General features: G+C 39.5%; 1 protein-coding gene and 1 long non-coding RNA gene across 4 annotated transcripts in view; one reads left to right on the top strand and one right to left on the bottom strand.

Annotated features, from left to right (window-relative positions):
• The window catches only part of LOC424300 (von Willebrand factor D and EGF domain-containing protein-like), a 162,952-nt gene that overhangs the window by 54,388 nt on the left and 86,572 nt on the right, over window positions 1–21,992 (bottom strand). For 2 of the 3 annotated variants that reach the window (XM_025152679.3, XM_040703813.2), the window contains exons 12-20: window positions 20,655–20,791; window positions 19,480–19,641; window positions 16,106–16,210; window positions 13,915–14,029; window positions 11,503–11,753; window positions 10,081–10,300; window positions 4,628–4,765; window positions 2,537–2,689; window positions 842–1,006 (exon numbers count right to left, since the gene is read on the bottom strand). In XM_025152679.3, the coding sequence (XP_025008447.2) occupies window positions 842–1,006; window positions 2,537–2,689; window positions 4,628–4,765; window positions 10,081–10,300; window positions 11,503–11,753; window positions 13,915–14,029; window positions 16,106–16,210; window positions 19,480–19,641; window positions 20,655–20,791 (1,446 nt within the window). The remainder of the gene's footprint in view (window positions 1–841; window positions 1,007–2,536; window positions 2,690–4,627; window positions 4,766–10,080; window positions 10,301–11,502; window positions 11,754–13,914; window positions 14,030–16,105; window positions 16,211–19,479; window positions 19,642–20,654; window positions 20,792–21,992) is intronic. The other variant, XM_040703814.2, reaches the window with a different exon arrangement.
• LOC107053858 overlaps window positions 1–21,992 on the top strand; it is a 132,636-nt gene that overhangs the window by 29,627 nt on the left and 81,017 nt on the right. Inside the window, exon 2 of the long non-coding RNA XR_006939860.1 lies at window positions 11,511–11,682. This is a non-coding gene — a long non-coding RNA (uncharacterized LOC107053858). The remainder of the gene's footprint in view (window positions 1–11,510; window positions 11,683–21,992) is intronic.

Genomic DNA, 21,992 nt, shown 5'->3' on the forward strand with positions numbered 1-21,992 from the left:
GTCTGTCTTGAATGCTTAAGAGAAAGATTTGGAGGAAAAACAGGGAACCTGACCTAGTAACTACTTTTATTAGAGAGTAAACATCAGTTCTCTTGGCAAATCATTCTGTGCAGTGAAAAGAGTACAGCCATTCAGACTGTCCCTAGAGAACTACGCATTGAATTATGAGAATTTCATTGAGAGAGAGCAAGATTGGATGACTGATAAGTGGTTGTTATGCTATTGCCATTTTGTGCTTGAGGTCGGGACCCTGTCACAGCAGAAGACTTCTTCTAATGATCAATCCTCAGAGATTAATGGGCCAGCTGAGTTTCAAAAGTCCCAAAGGAAGAATGCTGCTCAGGCTACAAAGGATGCTGTTGAAATGTTTTAATTATCCGTTGCCATCATGTTGCTGCTATAGTTGTTCTTACATGGCGCTTTGTTCATCATCATCTTCACGGGTTACCTTGGAGAACAGATGCCTTGCCACAAATAAATTAGGAAGGAAGGAAAGCAGAGTGGTACTGGCATGTGTCATGTTCCTATCCCACGGAGGAGGAAACATGTTTTGAAATCATATGTCTGTGTGGTGGCAGAAATACGAATGTGGTGATTCATACATCTAGTAAGTCCTGTCCTGAAGGATTCTACTAGTGGCAAATGAGAGGGTGAATCTCATTCCTGAGAGACAGGGACTCCTGAAATAAGACGTGCTGCTTGTCAGGTAAGAGTATTCACTGTTGGAAAAAAGGCACTGGGGTTTGACATTAAAGCACACTGTATTGTAATGCCATACTACAGGTTCACTTACAGCCTTTGTCTGCAAAACTATTTAAAAATGCCAAAAATTGGAAAGTACCTGGTCTGGGGGCTTTGCTGCAGATTCGGCCATTTCCAAAAAACCCTGTTGGACATCGGCCACAGACATAGCCAACGTAAGGGGGTTTCCTATCAAAACACAGCACTCCAGGAAAGCATGGCCTGTTGGCACAGGTGGTAACGCGGGGCTGATGTGCTGCGTGGCCTGGAAAAAAAAATGGAAGTTCAAACATGTTTATTTATCATTTCTCGAACAAAAATGCATATATACAAGTAAGTATGTCTAAGCCCAGCTAAAGTTTTATAACTGCTTTTATTCTTTTGAAGAGTAATTAATGCAGAATGTTCCCAAACCTTGTGCCAAGCATGAGAATGTCCTGTAGGCACAGCGTAACAGAGCAGCTGTTTCTCATTAAAGCAAGATTTATTAGTCTTCTACATATTTACAAGTTTATAAATCAAAGTTGTTAGGCATTTATCATTGATAATACAGAAACTGTAATTTTCAACATAAGTGAAAGATTAACTGAGTAAGAAACTGTTATTTGGATATCATTCTGGTCTCATATAATTGGAAAGTAATCACCAAACCTTATAGTGCATATATACCTTATCTTTAAGAATTCACTGTCAAGTACTTATGTTTCTGATCTAGAAATCATCTTCAAAGTGTTGAACCTTGTATGACAAGAGACTATTTTAATAATTTTAGAAATATGTGCTAAATTAAACACTGGTAGTATATGGTATTTTATCACCTATGATGTCACTGAATAGCATGAATATGAACTCCCTGTGAAGTATTTAATCGTGTCTACAGAGAACAGATGATGAATAAAATCTTAATGGTGGTTGTAGATCTTTTATAATGGCCTCCAGTGAGGTCTCTATCATGATTCTCAAGCATTTCCAGTGTTGCCATTGCATGTTGCATTCAACAATATGACAGATATGTGTAAAAGGCATTTTCTGGTTACGTTTTGGCTAGCCTGGCACAAATATACAAAAGAAGGTGAGAAAAAAGATTATTTTCTCCCACATATGTCCCCACAACACAGATACACCAAGTCTAAATTATTCCATTCCCTGCTCTCACTAGAAAATCAAGAAAAAATGAAATACTGATTAGAAGTGAGTCAACGTAAGCAATATACACTCTTTTTTGAAAGTGCTGCAGTGCTCTGGGTCCTGCTGTAATGATGACAGTCACAAATATTCTGGGAAAAGCATCTGCTGTAGTCATATTGATTTATGCTCAAAGCTTGGTCTTAATGCAGTGACTGCCGGTCAGAAGATGGAATAAAATTCAGCATCACTTGTTTATGGCAAGTTGGCATAAGCTGTCATTCTTATCATCTTGTTTTCCATTGATCACTATGATTTGGAGTGATTGTGTTCTATCTCAAAACTGATGAGATTGTACTTAAGCCTGACCAGTCTGATTGCTACTGCTGTAAGGGTTCTTTTCCCATGCAAAATTGTTTAGCAGCAATCTACAGGCTGATGTATTGAGGAGGTTTTAACTCTATCTTTCTGTGATGTATTATAAACAGTTTATGTTTACTGTTAAAATGGTTAAATGCATGATTTCTGAATATGTAAACTGCAACATGGACATAGTTTAGTGGACGTAGTGGTATGGTTTGATGGTTGGTCTAGGTGATCTTAGTGGTCTTTTCTGGCCTTAAAGAGTCTATGAACAGCTGAAAAATATTTTGTATCCTTGCATACCTACCAAGATTATCGCTTATGTTAAAGTTCTTAATTACAGGAGAATTCTTTGCCTCTAAGGTTTGCAGTGGCCACTCAACCTCAGTTTTGTTCATATCACCTTTGCCATTGTTGTTGTCAATGATTAAAGCTTTTGTAAAGTCAGCAGCAAGCACAGCTGTAAAAAGAAAACATGGAGACGAGGAAATGAGGTGTTAAGGGCTTAGCTGTGATTGATGATAAAAAGCAACAGTAACAGCAAATCAGATAGTTTGACATCAGTTTGCTCTGGAAGCTGACCATCAAGCAAATAAAGGCAAATCAGGTGAGTCAGCTGCTGACATTCAGCAAAGCTTCTATGCAAATATAGAAAAAGTTACAATGCACAAACTCAGTAATCCTCGCTTATTTGAGAGACATACTTAATATGCACAGTGATCTTTTATTGAGCTAAGGGCAGTGGGAAGCCATCGGGTCTCTGTGCAGTGTGTGGTGTTGGATGAAGACAGCACACAAATACCTGGGACCTGTAGTTTGTTTGATTCCTGCCTCTCCTTGAAAGCTTCTGCCTGAAACTGCATTGTGTGTGTTTGCTTTAGTTCAGCTGCAAACTTTGTATGCTTCAAAATATCTGTGCTAAGTATATATAAATGTAAAGAGAAAAGCTGATTGCTGGAACCTTTTGAAAACAGCAATTTATACAAAATTTGAAGAGAACTTCTTGGATGATCTAGGGATTGCCAAGTCTGCGTGTGCATGTGTTCTAAGTTACACAACTGTTGCCCTGGGTCTTCTGGATTTTCTGTGCTCCTAACAGAGCCCAAGACTATGACACATATATATGTTGAATAATGCAATGAGCTATAAACCACTTTAGCTGTTATAAAATTACATTTCTCCTTCCTCTGAGAAGCTTTTACCCTTCAGCGAGGGAAGCGTGGGTGGGCAGGTTAAGCCTGTGCATTAGAAGAAGGAAGGATGATTTCTAGTTATTCTATTTTGCTTGTTCTAACAAACATGTATTTTAGAACTAAGAAAATATATCTGCACTTAAAAAATGCATAGAAAGAAGTTATGATTCTGATGTATTTTGAGCATAATTTTGTATAAATTTCCTTGTTAGTCAAATTACCAAGAAAAATAGAAAATCATGAAACAGGTGCAAAATCACTTTGAAATAATCAGCATGGCTAAACAAGGCATTAAAGAAAACATTTCTATACAGATGTTTGGCAGTATGATTGAGGGGATTCTTAGTAAACCAGACAAAATCAGCTTTTTCTTTTGGCAGTCAGTATAAGGAAAAGTTAATATCTGCATCATTTTCTTCTTGGACTTGATGGGAACCCCGAACAACCAAGTGCAGAACACATCAAATGTTGAGTTTTCTTGTCCTTGCTCACCAAGTGTCTTTATTGGAGAAGACTCACATGTTTTTGTGACTGAAGAAAGCAGAGTGTGGGTATTTTACATCTCATGCAGTGGAAAGGTCTCAGCGCGGTGCAAAGTCACTGTAGCTTCCTACTCAAGAGTTTGCAGAGAACTGCCTCAGCAACGCATACTGAACAGGTATTAAACTGTCCCGGCCTTTTGTTTTGCTTGTTGGGATCTGTGGCATGACCTCATGCCAAACGTAAGCTCAGCAGCTGTGGGCTTTGCCCTCTCATGAAATACACCTCAGAGAGAGGTGAAATTTGTGAAGGATCTGCACATGGACCTTCTTCCTCCTACCCCACATCCATCCCGCTCAGCGTTCACTCAGAACAGAACTAATGCTGCAGGTGCTCCCCAGCTACTTGTTAGTGGATGATTTATTTAGGAGAGAAGTAGTGGGGAACCTGGAGAATGTCCTTGGCAAACTATCTGGCTGACATCTGAAAAATACCTTTTTTGTATGCTGTAGTGTTCATTCTAATCAAAATGAAACTAAACTGCAGTGAAAAACAGCAAACTGAGACCAATTTGCAATTATCCATATTAATATAAGATGACAGTAGTCTGGTTTGTATATTTAAAAGTCTGTCCTTGAAGTGAATGACAAAGTACTCAATTGAGGATAACAGCAGTAGAAGTGGGCCCATTTTTACCCTTCTATTATAACAAATTGTGCTCTTACATTTGCAAGTTTTACCATTTCCCTCCATCCCACTCGGACAAATTCCACATACATATGATCCAAAGGTGTTCATGCAGGACACTCCAGGAAAACACAGACCCTCTTCGCATTCATTCTTGTCTTCCTGACAAGTAAGCCCTGTGGTAAAACAAAGCGGAGGTTAATAATCAGGAGATATTCCCTGTTTGTTCTTCAGCTTAAGTGTTCATTCAGACTGAGGCTTATTTCTCATCTGTAAACTCATTACAGGGGATGTCACTCACGTTAGCATCAAATTCCCCACAATTGGCCTTAAACATACTTTTATCAGGCTATTTAGTACTGTTCTTGTTGGCACCAGGAGTGCTGGACTTGGGACTACTGCTCCTAGAAAACTGTGCATATTAAATAAGTTATTGCTCTGCCTTTCATGTCTTACCTGCTGTTTTTGTTATCATGTTTATGTGAGATCTTTGTCATACGCCAAAGCAGCCAATGTACCCATTTTTGCTTTAGGATACAAAGAGTCACATACTGACACTGTGCTTTTCATTTCTATGGGAATGTCACACTATTAATAGTTTATTGTACAACAGCCTGATAGAGTCTGGCTAAAGGTGAATCTGACAAAATGATCAAATTAAAAAAAAAAAAAAAAAAACACAGGTTTTTCTATTTAAATTAAAATTTGAAGGAACTGTCTGAAAATGTCTCTGAGCCACAGAGCTGGCATTCGGAAGATAAGCTACCGTAGGATCTAAACCCCAAAGAATGGATCTTGGCTATTGCTGATTTTGGATGTAAACATTTTAAAGTCCCTTGAAGTAATTCGTGTTCAGAGTCACAGCGTTAGATGAATGAATGGATACCTGTAGAGGAGGCTGACCCCAAAGCTAAAATGGCTATCTGAACATGAAATGATGTGGAGTAATCATATACAGCGTTGTTAACAGATTCTCTTGGGCTTCAGATAAACATGCTGCTGAATATGTGCACTTGAGAAAATTTGCTTGACTGCTGTTTGTTACTGTGTTATGCAGCCCAGTCTTGAGCTATCCCATAATATCTGTATTAAGGAATGTCCTTTGTTCTTTGCTCCTTGTAAAATACCCAATGAGATTGAGATACTTTCTGGGGAGTCCAAATGCCTTCTTCAAAGTATACCATAAGGTACAGAATGGCTTGTTTCTTATTGGATATTCAGATTGATTAAGATAGAATATCTTTTTATTCTTAAAACCTCTTTCTTCAAAACATAGATTTGTCACAGAGGAGCGAATTAGAGAACCAGAACATTGTTATTCATCTTCTACAGCATAATCTCTCATTTCTTCAGCGTTTCAGATAGGTTCCACAGCTCCTTTCAGGTTAAAATAGTATCTTCATGTAAGAAAATCTAATTGAAGTCTCTCTTGGTTGTGCTGCCTCAATAAAGCTAGTGACTTCACCTTCTCATGCCTGCTTTGTCTTGTGAGCAGACAAAAAATGAACAGCAGAACACAAGTCATGTCACTTTTCTGGTGCCATCTGAATAGAGATTGTTCTAGTGGTGCATGCTTCTTGCTTAGGAAAGCACTCCTTGTTCTATGCATGTTGGACATCACCTAGTGTTACAGGTATTAATTTATTTCTTCTCTTCTGTTACATTTTGGATTATTGTTTATACTGTATAATTTAATTAGCACATTGATAGCATCATGCTGTTTCTATCTGGTACTGCTTTCTGATGACACGTTAGGAAATTATTAGACATCATATTGTGGGAAATATTGAATGAGTTTTCTGCTGTTTAGATTAGTAATTATTTTCTCTCCCTAAGTATAGTTTAAAGATGAAACATGATACCATGAGCAATCACAGGAGGAATGAAGTTCCCAGTTTGGGTAACAAGATCTACTTCTCCCTCAATCTCTTTTCCTCTTTTCCCTCCTTCCCCCTCACTATTTTGCAAAGGGCTGGCCTTAAAATCTCAAAAATGAGAAAATTAAAAAAGTGAAGGAAAACCATAAATAACAGCCTAAATTTTAAAACCCAACCAACCAACTTAAATGTAGAACTATGCAAGCACCACTTCATTTCACCCAAAGAGACTTAATTTTAAATGCCATCTGATCAATGTTGGCATAATGTTAATCCAGCAGTGTCTGAGGCGAACATTTGGAGTCTCAAAGTCTTAAACTTTGCTGAAGGTTGCTGGAGAGGGAGTAAAACTTGATAGAAAATTGTCTTCAACAAGAAATGTCAGTTACTGTGCTGGCGTGACCTCCAGTGTGCTGCAGCACAGGGGAGTCCCAATTCTATTGACACTGCTAGCACACAAATAAAAATATTAGGAATAAAAGATCTTCAGGTTGCGAGGTTGAAACATCTGTTTCCTTGCCAGCTCTATTTCTCTGTCCCCGCATGAGAAATTGGCTGAGAAGATCAACTCCTTTCATGCCTTGAGAGGAGCTGACCACCTACAGATGTAGAGAAGGACTTTTTGACTGCGTTCAAGTTAAGCTGAATCTAAATGAAGAGGAAATCTCATTGAGAGACTGTAAGGTTATTATAAACCATGAACTTTTTTTTTCCAGTTTCCTTCTCTTCCCCTCTGCCCCCATATTAATGAATGGATACATATAGAAAGAAAGGATGATTTTGTGATTTAGATGCAGTTTTTTCAAGGTGGTGTTCTGTTCTCCAGAAGATAAGACTCTTGCTTTCAGTGACCAAAAGAAGAAACAACAGGAATTCTTGTTAACACTGGTGCAGGAGAACAAATGAGCTTTGAATGCACAATGAGATAAGCATGTGTTAGCCTCTGCAGAAATTGGAAGTATTAATAATTCTGCAGTCATCATCCTCTCACATTTTCCTATGGCTCTCCCTGCCTTGTTCCCATTTCTGTGTTATGCACTTAGACTGCCGGAGATACACAGATGCACCTGAATTGCTACCATTCAGCAAAACACTTTGTTCTTTATCCTTCTTTTGCAGGGGTGTTTTGGAAGCTTTCAAAAGAGTTAACATTTTGTTTCCACTACCTGTTCCCTATCATTTGTAAAAATTTGATGGTGAAATGATGCTGTCACTTGAGCAGTATAGCATTGCCTTCTCATTAGATTATTGATGGTTTTCTGGGGAACTGAGACATAAACACAGCATCAAGGATGAGCTTTTATTGTTGTCACAGAACCTGCCCTGAAGTAAAATCATCTCCTTCCCAGCTGGCTTTCAGCTCTGCTTGCTTATAATTTCTCACCTGCTATTAAAATTTTGAGATGTATTTCTGTTTCGCTCAATCATATTTTTATTTTGCTGTTGATTCTGTTTTAGCTTTTGGGCTGGGGAAGTACAGCAAAAGCACTGCATATTTATCTAAACCGACAGGGCTTAAGGATTTGGGAAAGCAGTGTTTTTCTGGCCATTAAGGTGTCCCTTGTCCTTATTTTCAGAGCTGGCTGTATGCTGCTTTCAAGCACTTTATTCGAAAGTTGGATATTTCATTCTTGACTGTTCGTGTAAGAATAAGAACCACATTTTAGAATATACACCATACGAGTTTATAAACAAAGCACTGTAATTATGGCAAACTATTTTATGTGGAATAATGCAGCTTGATTTCATTCCATCTACGTTCAGGAGCGAGAAACTGGTGAAGGTCAATGAACAGGAGCAGATACACTGATGTTATTAACTCATGGAATTGTTTTTTATCCATTTAATCTACCTCCTTGAAGGCAGTGAAGAATTATTCTCAACAGTGTATTTAAAGTATTTGACCAAATCCAGCCAAAGGTGTTCCCACATTTCCCTGGGGAAATCATTTCCAGGGGAATTCAAGACTGTGCCACTCTAAATGTGCTGATTTTGTTTGAAGTTTTGTATTTTGATCAAAATTTCATTTTCTATCGTGTTTCTCTATGCATAGGCTTGTGCGTAGCTCTCTCGGTGGTCTTCTGTGGCATAAACACTTTAGATAGCAGATTTTGGCTGTACTGTCCCAATACCTGGAGGCATTATCAGAATGATGTAAAACTTTTGGGCCACTTTTATGAGCTCCCAGCTCTGAACTGCTTTTCTTTCATTTCTATTGGAATCTTATAGGTAGTGAAGTCTGAACTTTGAATCCCGTGTGACTAAAACAGAGAAGGCGTCATGAACTCCTGAAAGAGCGAATGGGTGCCTTCCTGCCTCCATGAGCCCACTGAGGATAATCTGCTCATGGTTTTTGTATATAGATACCTTATGCAGTAATAGTTACATGCTTTTGATGTTACTTCTACTTGAAATTTTCAAAGATATAGCACTATACTGCAGTCAGTATTTTGGGTGTCATGAATTCATTCATGCTTTCATATGTGACCAGAGCAGTAGTTCTTTTATGAAGATTTCAAGCACTGAAATCTGAGTTCAGCTTAAGGTGTTTTTTTTTTTTTTTTTTCCTTTTCAAATGGTGCTCACCCAAACAGTATCCTAACACAGTTTCTGCTAGTACCATTCTTTCACTGCTGGGAGGCTGGTTTGACTCTGACATGAATGGATAGTAACTCAAAGCCTTCCCTTTCCAATTACTAATCAAACTAATGACTACTGTGCTAGTGGCTGCTCTTTTAAATGGCACTGATGCTAACAGCAAAGGCCACATTTAGAAATCCTGTATGTTCAGATTTGTTTTCTGCCTCCTGAAAGGATATACTGCAAACAAAAAGACTGCAGCTTCAGTGATGCTCCAGAAGAAGGCATGTTTGGGTCGCTGTGAAAGCTTGTATTGGCAGCAAGCTGTGATACCAGCAGCTGGAGTGTGGGTCCCGGTGTGGAGGAGGTATGAGGCTCTTTGTGACACCTGGCAGCAGCTCCACACAGCCCAGCAAAGCTCCAAGCTGCTCTCACCTCTGTGATCTATGAGATGCTGCTCTCTCACCTGACACTTCAGGTTCTCACTCCCTCTGTTCCTGTTTGCACCATATGTCTTGCAGCCGCCTCTTCTGTCTTCACTGCATTTTCTTCTCCTATTCCTCCTCTTCATGCTTTATATTCCACATTTCTAAAAGGAACTTTCTGGGGACAGTGATCATTCCTCTTGCCTGTATCCCTTAAAATCATATTGTGGTCAGCCCTGAGCAGTTTAAAAGCTTAGACTTTGCTCCATCAGTATGTCTAACAGCACAATGGGCTTGTGGTTCTCTAAGGCTTAAACTTCTTCCTTTGGCTCATCTCACGTGTGGATAGCTGGGAAATGAGCTGGGGGAAGCTGAGATAGAGTAGTTGACCACTCTGTCATGGTCATTTCAGGATGCAGACCTCTAGGTCTTTTTCCTCCCTTGAGCATGGATAATTAGATTGCTGCTTTTACACGTTATCTGTCAAAAGCTAAGTCAGAAGTAGAATCAAATGTTGACCATTTGACATAGTCCTGTGGTTCCACTGCACTCAAAATTTCCTGAAATGCAATTTGTCTCTGGTTAGAGTTGGAATAAAGGACGTCTTACCTCCTAAACCAGGGGGACATTGACAAGCATAGCTGTCCACACCATCCACACATGTTCCACTTTTGCACGGGTTTGATTTGCACTCGTTAATATCTTCCTGGCAAAACCCTCCATCAAATCCATTTGGACATAAACACAGATATTCACCAAGGCCCGGAGGGAATTTAATATTGGTAACACACGTTCCACCATTGAGACAGCTGCAGGGCTTCACTTGAACCTGAGGAAGGCAAAGGAGAGTTGTGATAAGGTTCCTCTGAATAATCACTGCTGAGAGGTATATTGGTACCCATCAGGAGGGGCCAGCTTTGCAGTGAAAACACGTTGTCTAGTATTATGAATGCTTATTTCTAACCAATTTCCTTTGTCTAGATAGATGGTCTCGTACTCAGTATACGTATTTATCTCACTGGAATCTTGGCTTTAGAGGGATTTTTTTTCTTCATCACTTAGGGGCACATTCTAACTTCTTATGAGAAAGAAGCCCTATTTGCTATAACAGCAGTTTTTACACAGTGTCTGAGGGCAAGATTTGTTCCTCATTCTTCAAAGAAATGAAAAATCTCTTCTCTGCCTGTCTGTGTACCATCCTTACTATTTTACATTATAAATGGCTCCCAGTCAGGATGAGGATTGTGGCATTCTTTACCCAGTTTTTCTCTCAAGGAATAGAGATCCATAGTCATGTCACATATGGATGAGGACAAGATTTCAACTGATTCAAACCTCTCTACTCTCCTATCTTGTTAAACACAGATCTAGTTCGAAACGTTTCCTCTTTGCTGTCTGTGTTCAGCAGATGAGTATTTTTGATGCAAGTAGTTTGAATGAGTAGAAATTAGAGTCTTTAGGAAAAAATACCCTTTTCTTCACAAAATTGTTCTTGTATCAAGGTTCTGCATCCCACTTTATTAGCTCATCCTATCACAGGATTAATGTTAGGCTATGCAATAAAGTCATGCACGAGCTCTGCCAAGAAACTTAAAGTGTGGAGTAATGACATAAGAGCAAGACACCCTCTAAAGATATCATTGAGAATGAGTTATAATCTCCCTTTTATAGCTAAAACTCGGTCTTTTATGTTATATGCTTTTTTTTTTCTTCTGCGATCCAAATGCAGAATGTGAATTTTAAAGCAGATTAATGAACCATTAACAGGCTCTGGAAGAGAGTTCTTTCAAACTGCAATCAATAGCACTCTCTCTTGTTCATTGTATATATAGTTTCTAGGTTCTCAGAGATATTTATTCCATTAATTGATCATTATTGCTATGCTGCATAATATAGGGGCTTATGAGGAAATAGCTGAAGTGTTTTTTTTTTTAGACAGTAACAAGTTATTAGTTATAACGACAATTGTAGCAAAATGAGAACACGATAAACAGGTGTGCTATCCTTTTCTTTAAAGTATTCTTTCCTTACCTCAACAGTGTATCTGCTCTGCGCATTGCATTCGTCCGACACAGTGAATTCAAAGGTCTGCATTTCTTCTGAATCAACTTTCCAGATAAGAAGGCCAGCGGGAGAGAGCCTGGCATCCTGTGGCCCAGCCTCTAAGATGAATAGTACAGCTGACCCTTCCGGATCCACCGCTGTTAACTGGTAAACAAAATTCTCACCAATAAATGTCAGCAGCTGGCTGGAGGGGGCCTGGAACACAGGAGGCAGGTTGTCTAAACAGCAAAAATGAAACCATGATTACATAAATTCTTGTTTCTGCCGTGTAAAGATTCACAGTGCAGGTCTTTGCAGGGGTTCTCTCAGTGATGAAAGTATCCTGAGACTGGTGGAGAAAACAATTTAGACGTTAGAGGCAGCAAGTGGCTGTACCAAACGCACACTTTTTTTACTCCTATTTTTCTCATGTTCCATACTGTACTCTGATTACCGTTGATGTGTGTCAGATACACAGGAGTAGACTGGACATGTCTTTTGTAACCTCCTACTGCTCCATGTTCCCTAGTTCTTACTGAAACTTTAACTGTATCTCTAACACACGTATACTTATCTACTCTACCCTACTCCACTCTACCCTACCCTACTCTACTCTACTCTGTTCTGTTTAAATATAAGTAAACTAATTCTCAAAATGATGAATGACAAATAGGCTGGGCAACTTTTGGGGGCAGAAATTGTGTAATTCTTCCATTGAGTAGGTTCCTACTGTCTTTACACGTGAGTGGTAATTAAGCCTCAGCAGTTTGATTGAATTCAGTTGGACATTTCTGGAATAAAGATCTTCTCAGTGCCAGGAGATGTACATCTGTGATGCTGAAATTCTCTATCCCCAGAGACAGTAGCGCATATCTTATCAACATTGGCCTTGTTATTTTTAGTGTTGTTTTCATTGTTGTTTACATTCAGTATTTCCTTAATGATGATAAAAGCCTAATTATACTGGGCTATTGTACAGTAATAGACAAATGCTGCCTGAAGATATTTACAATAAAAAGATGCAAGTAAGACAAGGTGGAGAAAAGTATTACATTTTAATATTGGAAACCAAGGGAAAGTAAGATCAAATGAATACCTTCAGGTGACAGCAGCACTATGCAGGGCTGGAAATTTCATCTCAGTGTCAGAAGCCTCCTTGGTCTCCAGCCTCTTTCCTCTTTAACTCGCAGTGCAAACTGACATATGCTAATATTTGAAGGAATCTTCTCACAATGCAACTCATCCACAATTATTTTTAACTTAGAGAATATTTATGATAAGGAGGAGTAATTCAAAGTCACACTCTAAAATTATGAGCCGTATATTTGTTCTCATAAAGACAACCTGTGTCTTTGCATCGTCAGGGTTTCTTTTGTGTGTGTATATCCTTCTATCATGCTTTGCTTTCCATAGCACGCCTCACATTATGCAGCTATTTAAATGCCTCTGCACTCATTGCTGCTGTGCTATCAAAGCTTTCTAAGCTGCTTCTCCAGCAGATTGTCCTGGCAAAACTGTTGAAATCTTCCATCTATTAATTTAACTTATGCTTCACAAACAAGCAAGCCGTGTAGCCCATAAAAGTTGTGCCCAAAGTAATCAATGAAATATTGATGATTGTGTGCATCTAAAGATAAACACAAAGATGGTGTTTACTGGATGGAGGATAACGAGGTGTTATAGACACAAAAGAACATAAGATCAGATCTTATGTGGCAGCAAATGATCTGGGGTGTTAGTTGAGAGCCAGCTGAACATGAGCCAGTGGTGTGCCCAGGTGGCTGAGAAGGCAGTGGTGTTCTTAGTATTCAAGAGGTGCTTTAAAAGGCAGCTTTCCCCATGACCCCTGCTACGAAGGGCTGCACAATGAGCTGCTTGATTTCCTTATCACTTAGAGTCCGGGCCAATCCATGGTCTTTTGTGTGGCATTTCACAGTATTTGGCTCAGAGGAAGAAAACATTTATTACAGATACCAAAAACATATATTAGTGTTTTAAAAGCAGTGTTTTCCTCAAATTGTTCCCTTAAAGATTTGTACCTGTGAGATTATCACAGATGTTTTTAGGGTCCATCACCTTTTGCTGACAGATATGGGCCCCGCATGTGGTATCAGCATATGAAAAACTTCTTTATAAGGTGTTGTTTTGGTTTTATTAATTAAAGATTTGTCAGGTTTCAGCCGGAAAAAGAGAAGAAGCCAGATGCTTAGTACACATAGTGGAGTACTTTCTGTGTCTGTTCAGTGTGTATTTGTTGTGCACCCAATTATTCCCACTGCAAACAGTCCACAAGCACTATGCAGAATAGATCCATATCAACAAATGGAGAAACTGCATTTCATAAACTGAGTACTAAATTCCCAACTAAGTGCTTCTAAATCTTAGAAAAAGCTGTCTTACTTTCATTAATAGACCAGGTGAACTTAGAAATGTCAGGTTCACAGAGAAGGCAAGGACTGGCAGGGCTTGACTCTCCTTCCCCATAGCAAAGTCCATCTATATTACAAGTATTGTCCTGTTGAAAAAGGAAATAAAAATGGTTGGGAGGTGAATGCAAGGGGGGGTGGTAGGGGGAAATATAAGAAATTAGCAGTTAATATATTTTGGAGATAAGCAGGATCTTGCTTGTCTCTTGAAACAAGAAATTGATATCAATTTATATGCTAGTACTTTCTCCTGACAGGGAGAAAGCATGGCATGGAGGTCATTCCGTTTCCACGTAAGATCCCTGTAGCTTTGAATCCTTTCTCTTAGGTAACATGTAATGCTATTTGTCGTAGATGAATGTGAGCATGATTCTGTTTTCATTTTAACAATATGTAGTGGATGTGATCGTGACTCCCAGCTGATGCGGTGACTATTTGGTAGCTCTCAAGTGAGTTCTGTGAAATCTCATGTAGGTGTTCAAGAATTGTGTAGATGTTGTACTAAGGGACCTGGGTTAGCGGGCAATATTGGTGGTGAAATAATACCACTTGAAGCGCAATAGGTAAGTAAAAAATGCCCACAAAACCCAGCCCTAAAAGGACTCTCATAATTTTCCCAATGTGATGCAACATGATGGATCTCCAGTGTTAAGATCTGGATGTGAATTAGATTTTATTACATTGTTGCTTTCAAAGGCTTGAAGTTCTGATGAAAAGTCTGCTGTTTTTCTGATGTGATAATGTGGTAGAGAACAGGCTCCATAAAAGAGGAACGCAGAATGCAAACTGGCCGGGTATAAAATGTCCCTTAATTGAAACACCTTTTCTGAAAGCAATTTAGGTATTACAAAGTGATGTTGTAAGAGGAGTAATTAGAACGTGGTTTGATGCAATTGGAAGCCTAGTTCAAATAATCCCTTGAAGCATCTCAGGCTAGAAATTATTATGACACCAAGAGAAAACCAGCATATTGAGATGGCAAATATATTTCCGAGTTCCAAAAATGTAAGGATAGGGAAAGCCCTTGTCATAAAAACAACAAATAGTTTTAATTTACGTGGTTATGGCATAATTATTTTTATTCTTAAATTGAAATAGCTTTGCCCTCATTTGGGCTTATAAACTAGTTTCTGCTTACTGATTTATTAGAAAAATGCAATCTTTCATCTTATTTTGGTAACTGGTACTTTATTGCAATCAGTGCAACTTTGAAAACTGTGTTTTCCCATTAGTGTTAATGAGAACAGCGAGGCAAATGGGTTAAGATGTACCTGATTAATCTTCATTTTAGAAGAATGAAGACTGGTGGTCTCCTGTTCACTTGTACTTGCCTCAGGGTAGGAAAGCAGGATTAGCACATTCAAATATTTTTATCAGCACCCTCGAAAAGTATCTTTTAAAGCCCCATTGAAAAAGAGAAAAGGTGTCTAATGCAGTCCTGTAGAAAATAAGAGCAGGCAATCTCTTTTTCAGGGGATGAAGGATGTTGCACTGGAAAGTTCACAGGAAAACAAAAGGATATAGTGCTCTCCTGGCAGTTCCCAGTGTGCTGGCAGTTTTAAACATAGCACTAGGCTTTTGATTATGGTTTTGAAGCTGTCAAAGCACTATATGTTTGTACTTAGTGTTATTTAATGTAAGCAAGAATGTTTTATATTCTCTCAAGGGTGTTTTCACATGACAAAGACTACGTCATACGTCATAGTATATTTCTTGAGACAGCAGAAAATGGGTGTAGAAGTGAAATACCTTACAGCTGCAGTACCCCATCCAACTAGCCTGGGAGAGCTAACAGAGCTTCCTAGGAAAGATACTTCAACAACAGAGACAAGCTTCATGGCAGGGCAGCCACAGCCCTATCTACTTCCATTGACATTTGCACACATACCTATTGTCTGCCATGCTCTTTGGGAAGTGCCCTTCTGAGAAAGATCCAACATAAAGAGTGTATATATATAAATATAAATTTATATATATGTAATATATATATAAACACTCATAGACAGGAGATTGCGAAAGACAAAGAAGTATCAGGCTGTTCTGCTGAACTATGAAATAGATTTTCCTCTTCTAAAACAGTTATTGCACACGGTGCATCAGAGGGAGAGAGAGGGCTAGGGAGGAGATGAATGATCCATATTAAACATTTATGCTCTTTAAATTACCTTTAATTTACAAAGTCCGGTTGGATGGGATTCACAGGCCTGGCAGACTGCGTCGTACAGGGTCAACACTCTGGAATTACTGTACAGGAAGCCATCATCAGTGATCTAAATGATACAAAAATCATCCTTATAAGTAATAATGTTCCATATGGAGACTGTCTGCTCATTTTGGAGCATATACTGTTGCACCCTTGAACTGGATGCCTGCCAGTAAGACAAATTAAAGCACTTGTGAGTCTCTCTACTGCAAGCTAACAAATCGCTTAATGTTCCAAAGTGGAAACTATTCATTAATAACTAAAAGATCTTTTGGCTCAGCTGGCATTCAACTTTTCTGATTGCTGTTAGGTGCTTCTTTCCTTAGGTTTTTTTGGTTTTGTTTTTCATTTGTTCTGTATGCTTGTGGAGACTGTACAGGGACTTGAGTGCTGTAAGGATGGATTTCAGGAAGGTGTGAAATGAAAGTAAGATATTTGGCTGAACTTTTGGATCGCTTTCTTACTATGTGGTAAATCAATAATAACCTTAAGAAAAAGGAAAGGATGCTTTATATTAACCTCTAAAAAGTGCTAGGGTGGATAATACCAGACAGCAGCGGTCCTATTTCCATAGGAAGGTATATTAGAAGGGCACCCCTGTACACGTAGGCTGCTTAGAAAGCCTTAATTTAGGATGGCAGTTTTAATCTATGACTACTTGCACAATAAAAAGGGTTATGTGAGTTTACATTTAAATTTAATTTTGTTTCCCAATAAAAATGAAAAGACCCCAGATTAGTGTGGAAATCCCAAATGTAAAAACGCTTTTTGAAGAAGTAAAGTACCAGTACTTGATCTAGTGGTTGGCAACCCTGCCTACAGCAGGGGGTTGAAACTTGGTGATTCTTGAGGTCCCTTCCAACCCAAGTCATTCTGTGATTCTAAAGAGCTTATCCTCCTCACTGTGAGAAGAACAAACAAAAGAGGCAGCACTCCGGGGCTGTCTCTTCTCTGAACTGCAGTGCCTTACTGGCAGCAGAACTTCCATTAAGAATACATTATTCTTAATGCACTTTACATTCCATTTCTCCCTTTAACCAGAGTGTCCAGTGTTGTTTCAGTGTTAGTGCACTAATAATGGGTGAAATGAATAGACAGGGACAAATATAAAAAACCTATAAAATAGACTTAATTTTTATGTCTGAAGTGAGCATTGTGAATGGAAGGTAACTGTTTCCCTTTCTTTTTAAACCTGTACTTTTTTTTTTTTACAGATTATTATAAACTTCCATTTTGATGCCTTTTTAGAATCGGGTCCTTTTATAGTTGTTTCAATTGCTTTTCCATTAGTCACCTTAGTGATGTGAAACAAAGATCAAAAGCAGTGATGAGAACTGGGCTGGGGCAAACCTCTGTTCAGATTGGGTTGACCCTTAAATGCCAAAAGCTCTGCCTGGAGAGGGAGAGCTGCTGCTTCTGGACCAGCAGTCAGGACAGGGAGGAGGTCTTTCCTTCTACGCAAAGTACATTTAATGCACCATGAAGCTATCTTGGCTGCTTGTGTCACTCGTCATTGAGATACAATTTGATTCATATGAATGTTTTATAAATGAGAAATGAAACCTGTGAGAACTTGTTGAATTCAAATTCAGCTTCTGCCTCACTGACTTTTAAGCAAATATTTTTCCTGCTCTTGACAAATACAGACAATGATAACAAATTGAAGATAACCACAGAACTGCTTCCCAAATTAGGTAAGTGCCTGCTAGACTCTCCCAGCCCTTTACCCAGGTGTCTGCATGGACAGCCTGTGTCAACTGCTGCCCAAGTGGGAGTTGTGTTTTGATTTTTAAACCAATTATCCCATGAGCTCTGGTGTAGCTCATGTACTCTTTATCGACATGCAGCACCATGCTTTGGGAAGAACAAGTAAAATATGAAGCATGAAAAGAGCACTGAGAAGAGCTTGGGAAGCTCTTGTTCCTCCAACGTTGGTAGTGAAAAAAGCTTATGTGAAACTTTGCTGATTCCCTTGAAATTTGCTTTGAGTCCGGGGAGAGATTCTGAAAATACTGAACGTTGTTTTTTTGATAGAAATATTTATTTTGATTTTGGGGGAAAAAAACTTTTTCCTGCATTTGAAAAAGTATCTATTAATATAAACATGAAGTTCAACATTGAAGTAAGTCATACCAGGAATTTTCTGGAGTGCAAATTTTGAATACTTGTGGAAATCATTTCAAACCCTTTTTTTATCTTGAAAAGATCCATCATTTTGTTCTCTGTGCTGTCACATAGAGCTCACTGCCTTTGAAACCAAGCTCCGAGTTCTGCCTTCACAATTCATTCAGCAAAAAAATCCATGGGAGGACTGGGGTTAGCAAGCCAGAGTGTGGGACCGAGGGGATTTAATTGTGCACGCATTGCCCAGCCACGGAGCTGATTCTGCTGCAGCGTTCAGAGGTGAGGGGAAAGGCAGCAGGCTCCCAAGCGCGGAGATTTCTTTGAACTCAAGTGCAAGGAAAAAGGCCTTCTACATGTGTTTTGGGAGGAAAAAAGTAAGAAAAATGACACAGACCTTCTCATGGCTGGAAGGCAGCTCCTGAAAGCAAACTGAGTTGTAATGCACTCTGGCTGCATGCTACCAATACCTGGTTGCACTGGAGAAAGGACTGATGGACGAGCTCTGCTCCTACAGTAATTTAGCACCCAAATGTTTTATTTTTACATGTGGCAGTGTTCAAAACACATCTGCAGTCTTTCTTCCCTTGCAAGATATTTTTTTCTCAGTGATGGAGCATTTAAATGAATTCAGTCTTAGCAAAAGAACTGATCTGCTGAAATAACCAGCCAGGCTGAGCACTATACCACAGGGAGCAGGCACAAGGTCAGCAAGACACCAATTTACTAGAAATATTTAGAATTTAACTATCACAAAAGAGGCTAAAACCACAGCAGAGCTGACCCAGCTCGTGCAGGTACTGCACACACAGCCATCCAAGACCACACCGTGCCGTGCCTGCTCACTGTGCACAGTAAATGTCTGCCTTGAAACCAGGGGTCAGAACTGCTTTGCACTCACTTCCTAATCATGAGTTTGAGCTGGAGTTTCCAGAAATGAAATACTAATGATTAACAATTGATTAGTCCAGCTGCATCAATCTCAGGTGATTACCTGGAGAAGTGATTGCAATTTGCGCTTTTGGATTGCCTACCAAGACACCTGTTTTTAGCTCCCATTCCTTTGGTTGTGTTTTTTCCCCCCATCTCTGTGACATTAATGTGAGGCATCTCCTATTCTGAAGGGATGCACATGCACTTTGCATTTTAATTTACCATGACAACTGATTTTCTTCTTCTAAATCATGTCTTAGAAACATAAGAAGAAATTCCTACTTTCACTTGCCATCTTGCGAACGGCTCATCGCCAGCTACAAAGTGCACAGCCTCCGTCTCTGTAATGTTCAGGAGAGGAATCTGGCAGTCAACAGCCTTAGAGCTGAGAAAATCTGCTCGTGTGGTTTCTTGCTCTCTTGATATCCATTCGCCGTTGAGATGCTACAGTAAAACAGAAGGAGAGTGCAGAAACTGAGGGCTCATACAAAGAAGTTCCAGTTGTCAACATATGCTTATATTTCTAATTAATAATAGAAGACGTTTACAGATGGTTTATTAAAAGAGGTGATGTTGTTACTATAACCATAGCAAAGAGCCATCCATGCTGCTCTATGCATGCAAGCGATCTGTTGCTTTAGGAAGGCATTTTGGATGAGCAGCTAGAATGAGCCAGGGGAAGGTGGTGGAGCAACACTGTGGCTGCTCCTAGAGCTCTGCAGCTTGAGCACCTTCTGACACCTTCAGGTAATGTTTGCTGCTGAGCTAGATTGACTGCATCAGACATTACTACTTGCTCAGGGCACGTGATATCGTAAATGAGCAAGGTATGCTCATCTCAGCTGTGTCTTAAGAATGGAAGAGAATCAGGCTGAACATCTTTTTATTAGTTAGATTTATGAGATGAATCCAACATCTCCTGTCTGTGCATGCAGATGTACCAAATAATTCAGTCCTAGCAGTGCCCTTGTGTTCATAATAAAATTATAGTGTTAGCAGAAGAGATAGGTTTAATAGTCACTAGAACTTGTGACTTGGTATTGAACTATTGGAGCCTATAACTGTGCGGAGGAAGCCTTGTATTTAAATGCAACACTTAGCATTCAGACAAGTTTAAGAAAACAACCAAGCGTACGCATGGCAGATGCACAAAATGAGAAATAATATTTGTGATTTCGGGCTTCGCTGGACTACAGTGTAGCTGAACCAAACAAGAGTTAAACAAAACCCCACAGAACAAAATTGGCAAGATGTAGCTTTGCATTTCCAAGGAATCAGGAAAGGGCTGAGCTTCTTCAGCTCCCCCCACTCATAGCAAACACATTGGCAATGGGATCTGCATGTACTGAGGCAATGGGAAGGCACTCTGTACTGCTCAGGGTTGAAGAGTTTAATACATACATGCCACAGCATGACTGCATCATCAATACTTGATGGGCCCATGGGAAGTTGCTTACAATTAATCTGGTGACTTCGCAGTGCAGATGGGGAGAATCCTTGAAGCCAACGCCAAACACCCGGACACGACTGCAGTCAGAGGTGCGGATATCGCATAGGCCCCTGTTCTCCAAGCTTGTGATTTCCAGAGCTTGCTCTGAAATGACAGAATGTTTTAGATGGCAACACATGCCGTTCCTCTCTGGTTTATCAGTGGTTTTGTGGTTGTCATTATGGCGTTGCTTTGGCTGACCCTGTTAAGGCGTTGACTGGGAGGATGGCATTTATGGCATAGCGTGCAGAAGCATTAAGGTGGGAAGTGGAGCTATCTGGAGATGACTGAGCCACGAGGCTCCTCATAAGATGAAACAGCTGTGTAAAAGGCATTCTTTTTCATTTAAAAAGCTGTGTGTATAATAAAAATAATAGTCCTCAAAGGAATGCTTGCTTTGAGGGTTAAGTCTTTAATGGGTGAAACTCAGATCTGCAGAGTGTACTGCATAAGTTTCTCTTAAATCCTATTTTGAGGCCTTAAATAGGGTTCAAGTGATGTACAAGTGCTGTCCCCTTTATGAGGTTGATTTTCACCCATTACTGTTTTTAAAATGTTTTATGATTCTCAGATAAAGTTTCATTTGTATGCTGTTGTGCTTTAAGAGTTCATCATTTAAAATCACTAGTTGCCTTCATACTGGAGTTACTTTACAGAGTCAAAATGAAGGGTCGTTGTGCAGCAGAATTCACATCTTTTATTTCAGCCAAAGTTTAATTGGGCAGATGTTCAGCATAGGCTGTGGGATAGCACAACACTAGGGAAGTTGCTGATACCCTCTGTCGATATCAGCAGTCTGTCAGGACCATGGCATCGTGTATTCCTTGATAACGTTTGTAGTTCTCATGGTCAGGAGAAGCCATTATGATGACAAGCAATATAAAACAGAAGACTTGCTTCTTGTTTCCCAAACAATGTTTAACAGCAGGAGTATGACTAGGAGCCCTGGGAGGCATGGCATGCTCCTGCATGGTGTACCATGAACTATTTGCCTCCTACATGGCAGGGAGAGGCTGCAAAGCTTGTCTGGTTCCCTGTTCCATCACCGTTGCTCTGGCAAAACAATATTGCCCATCAGTTTTCTCTGAGCTGTAGCTTACCTAAAACAGAAGCTTAATATTTTAATGGTACATTGGCTCAGTTCTGATTCAAGGGGCAAAATGCCCTTAGCTGAGCTGATAACCTTCACCATACCTCGCTGTTCCTTTAGGGCTCTGCCATTTACGCTGTAAGTAGGATGAATGCTGTTTAAACATTGCCAGATTGCAGCCCATAACAACATAGCTGCATGACTCTCATTTTTTTC

This window comes from Gallus gallus, chromosome 7 (genome assembly GCF_016699485.2).
Source record: "Gallus gallus isolate bGalGal1 chromosome 7, bGalGal1.mat.broiler.GRCg7b, whole genome shotgun sequence".
NCBI classification, from domain to species: Eukaryota; Metazoa; Chordata; class Aves; order Galliformes; family Phasianidae; genus Gallus; species Gallus gallus.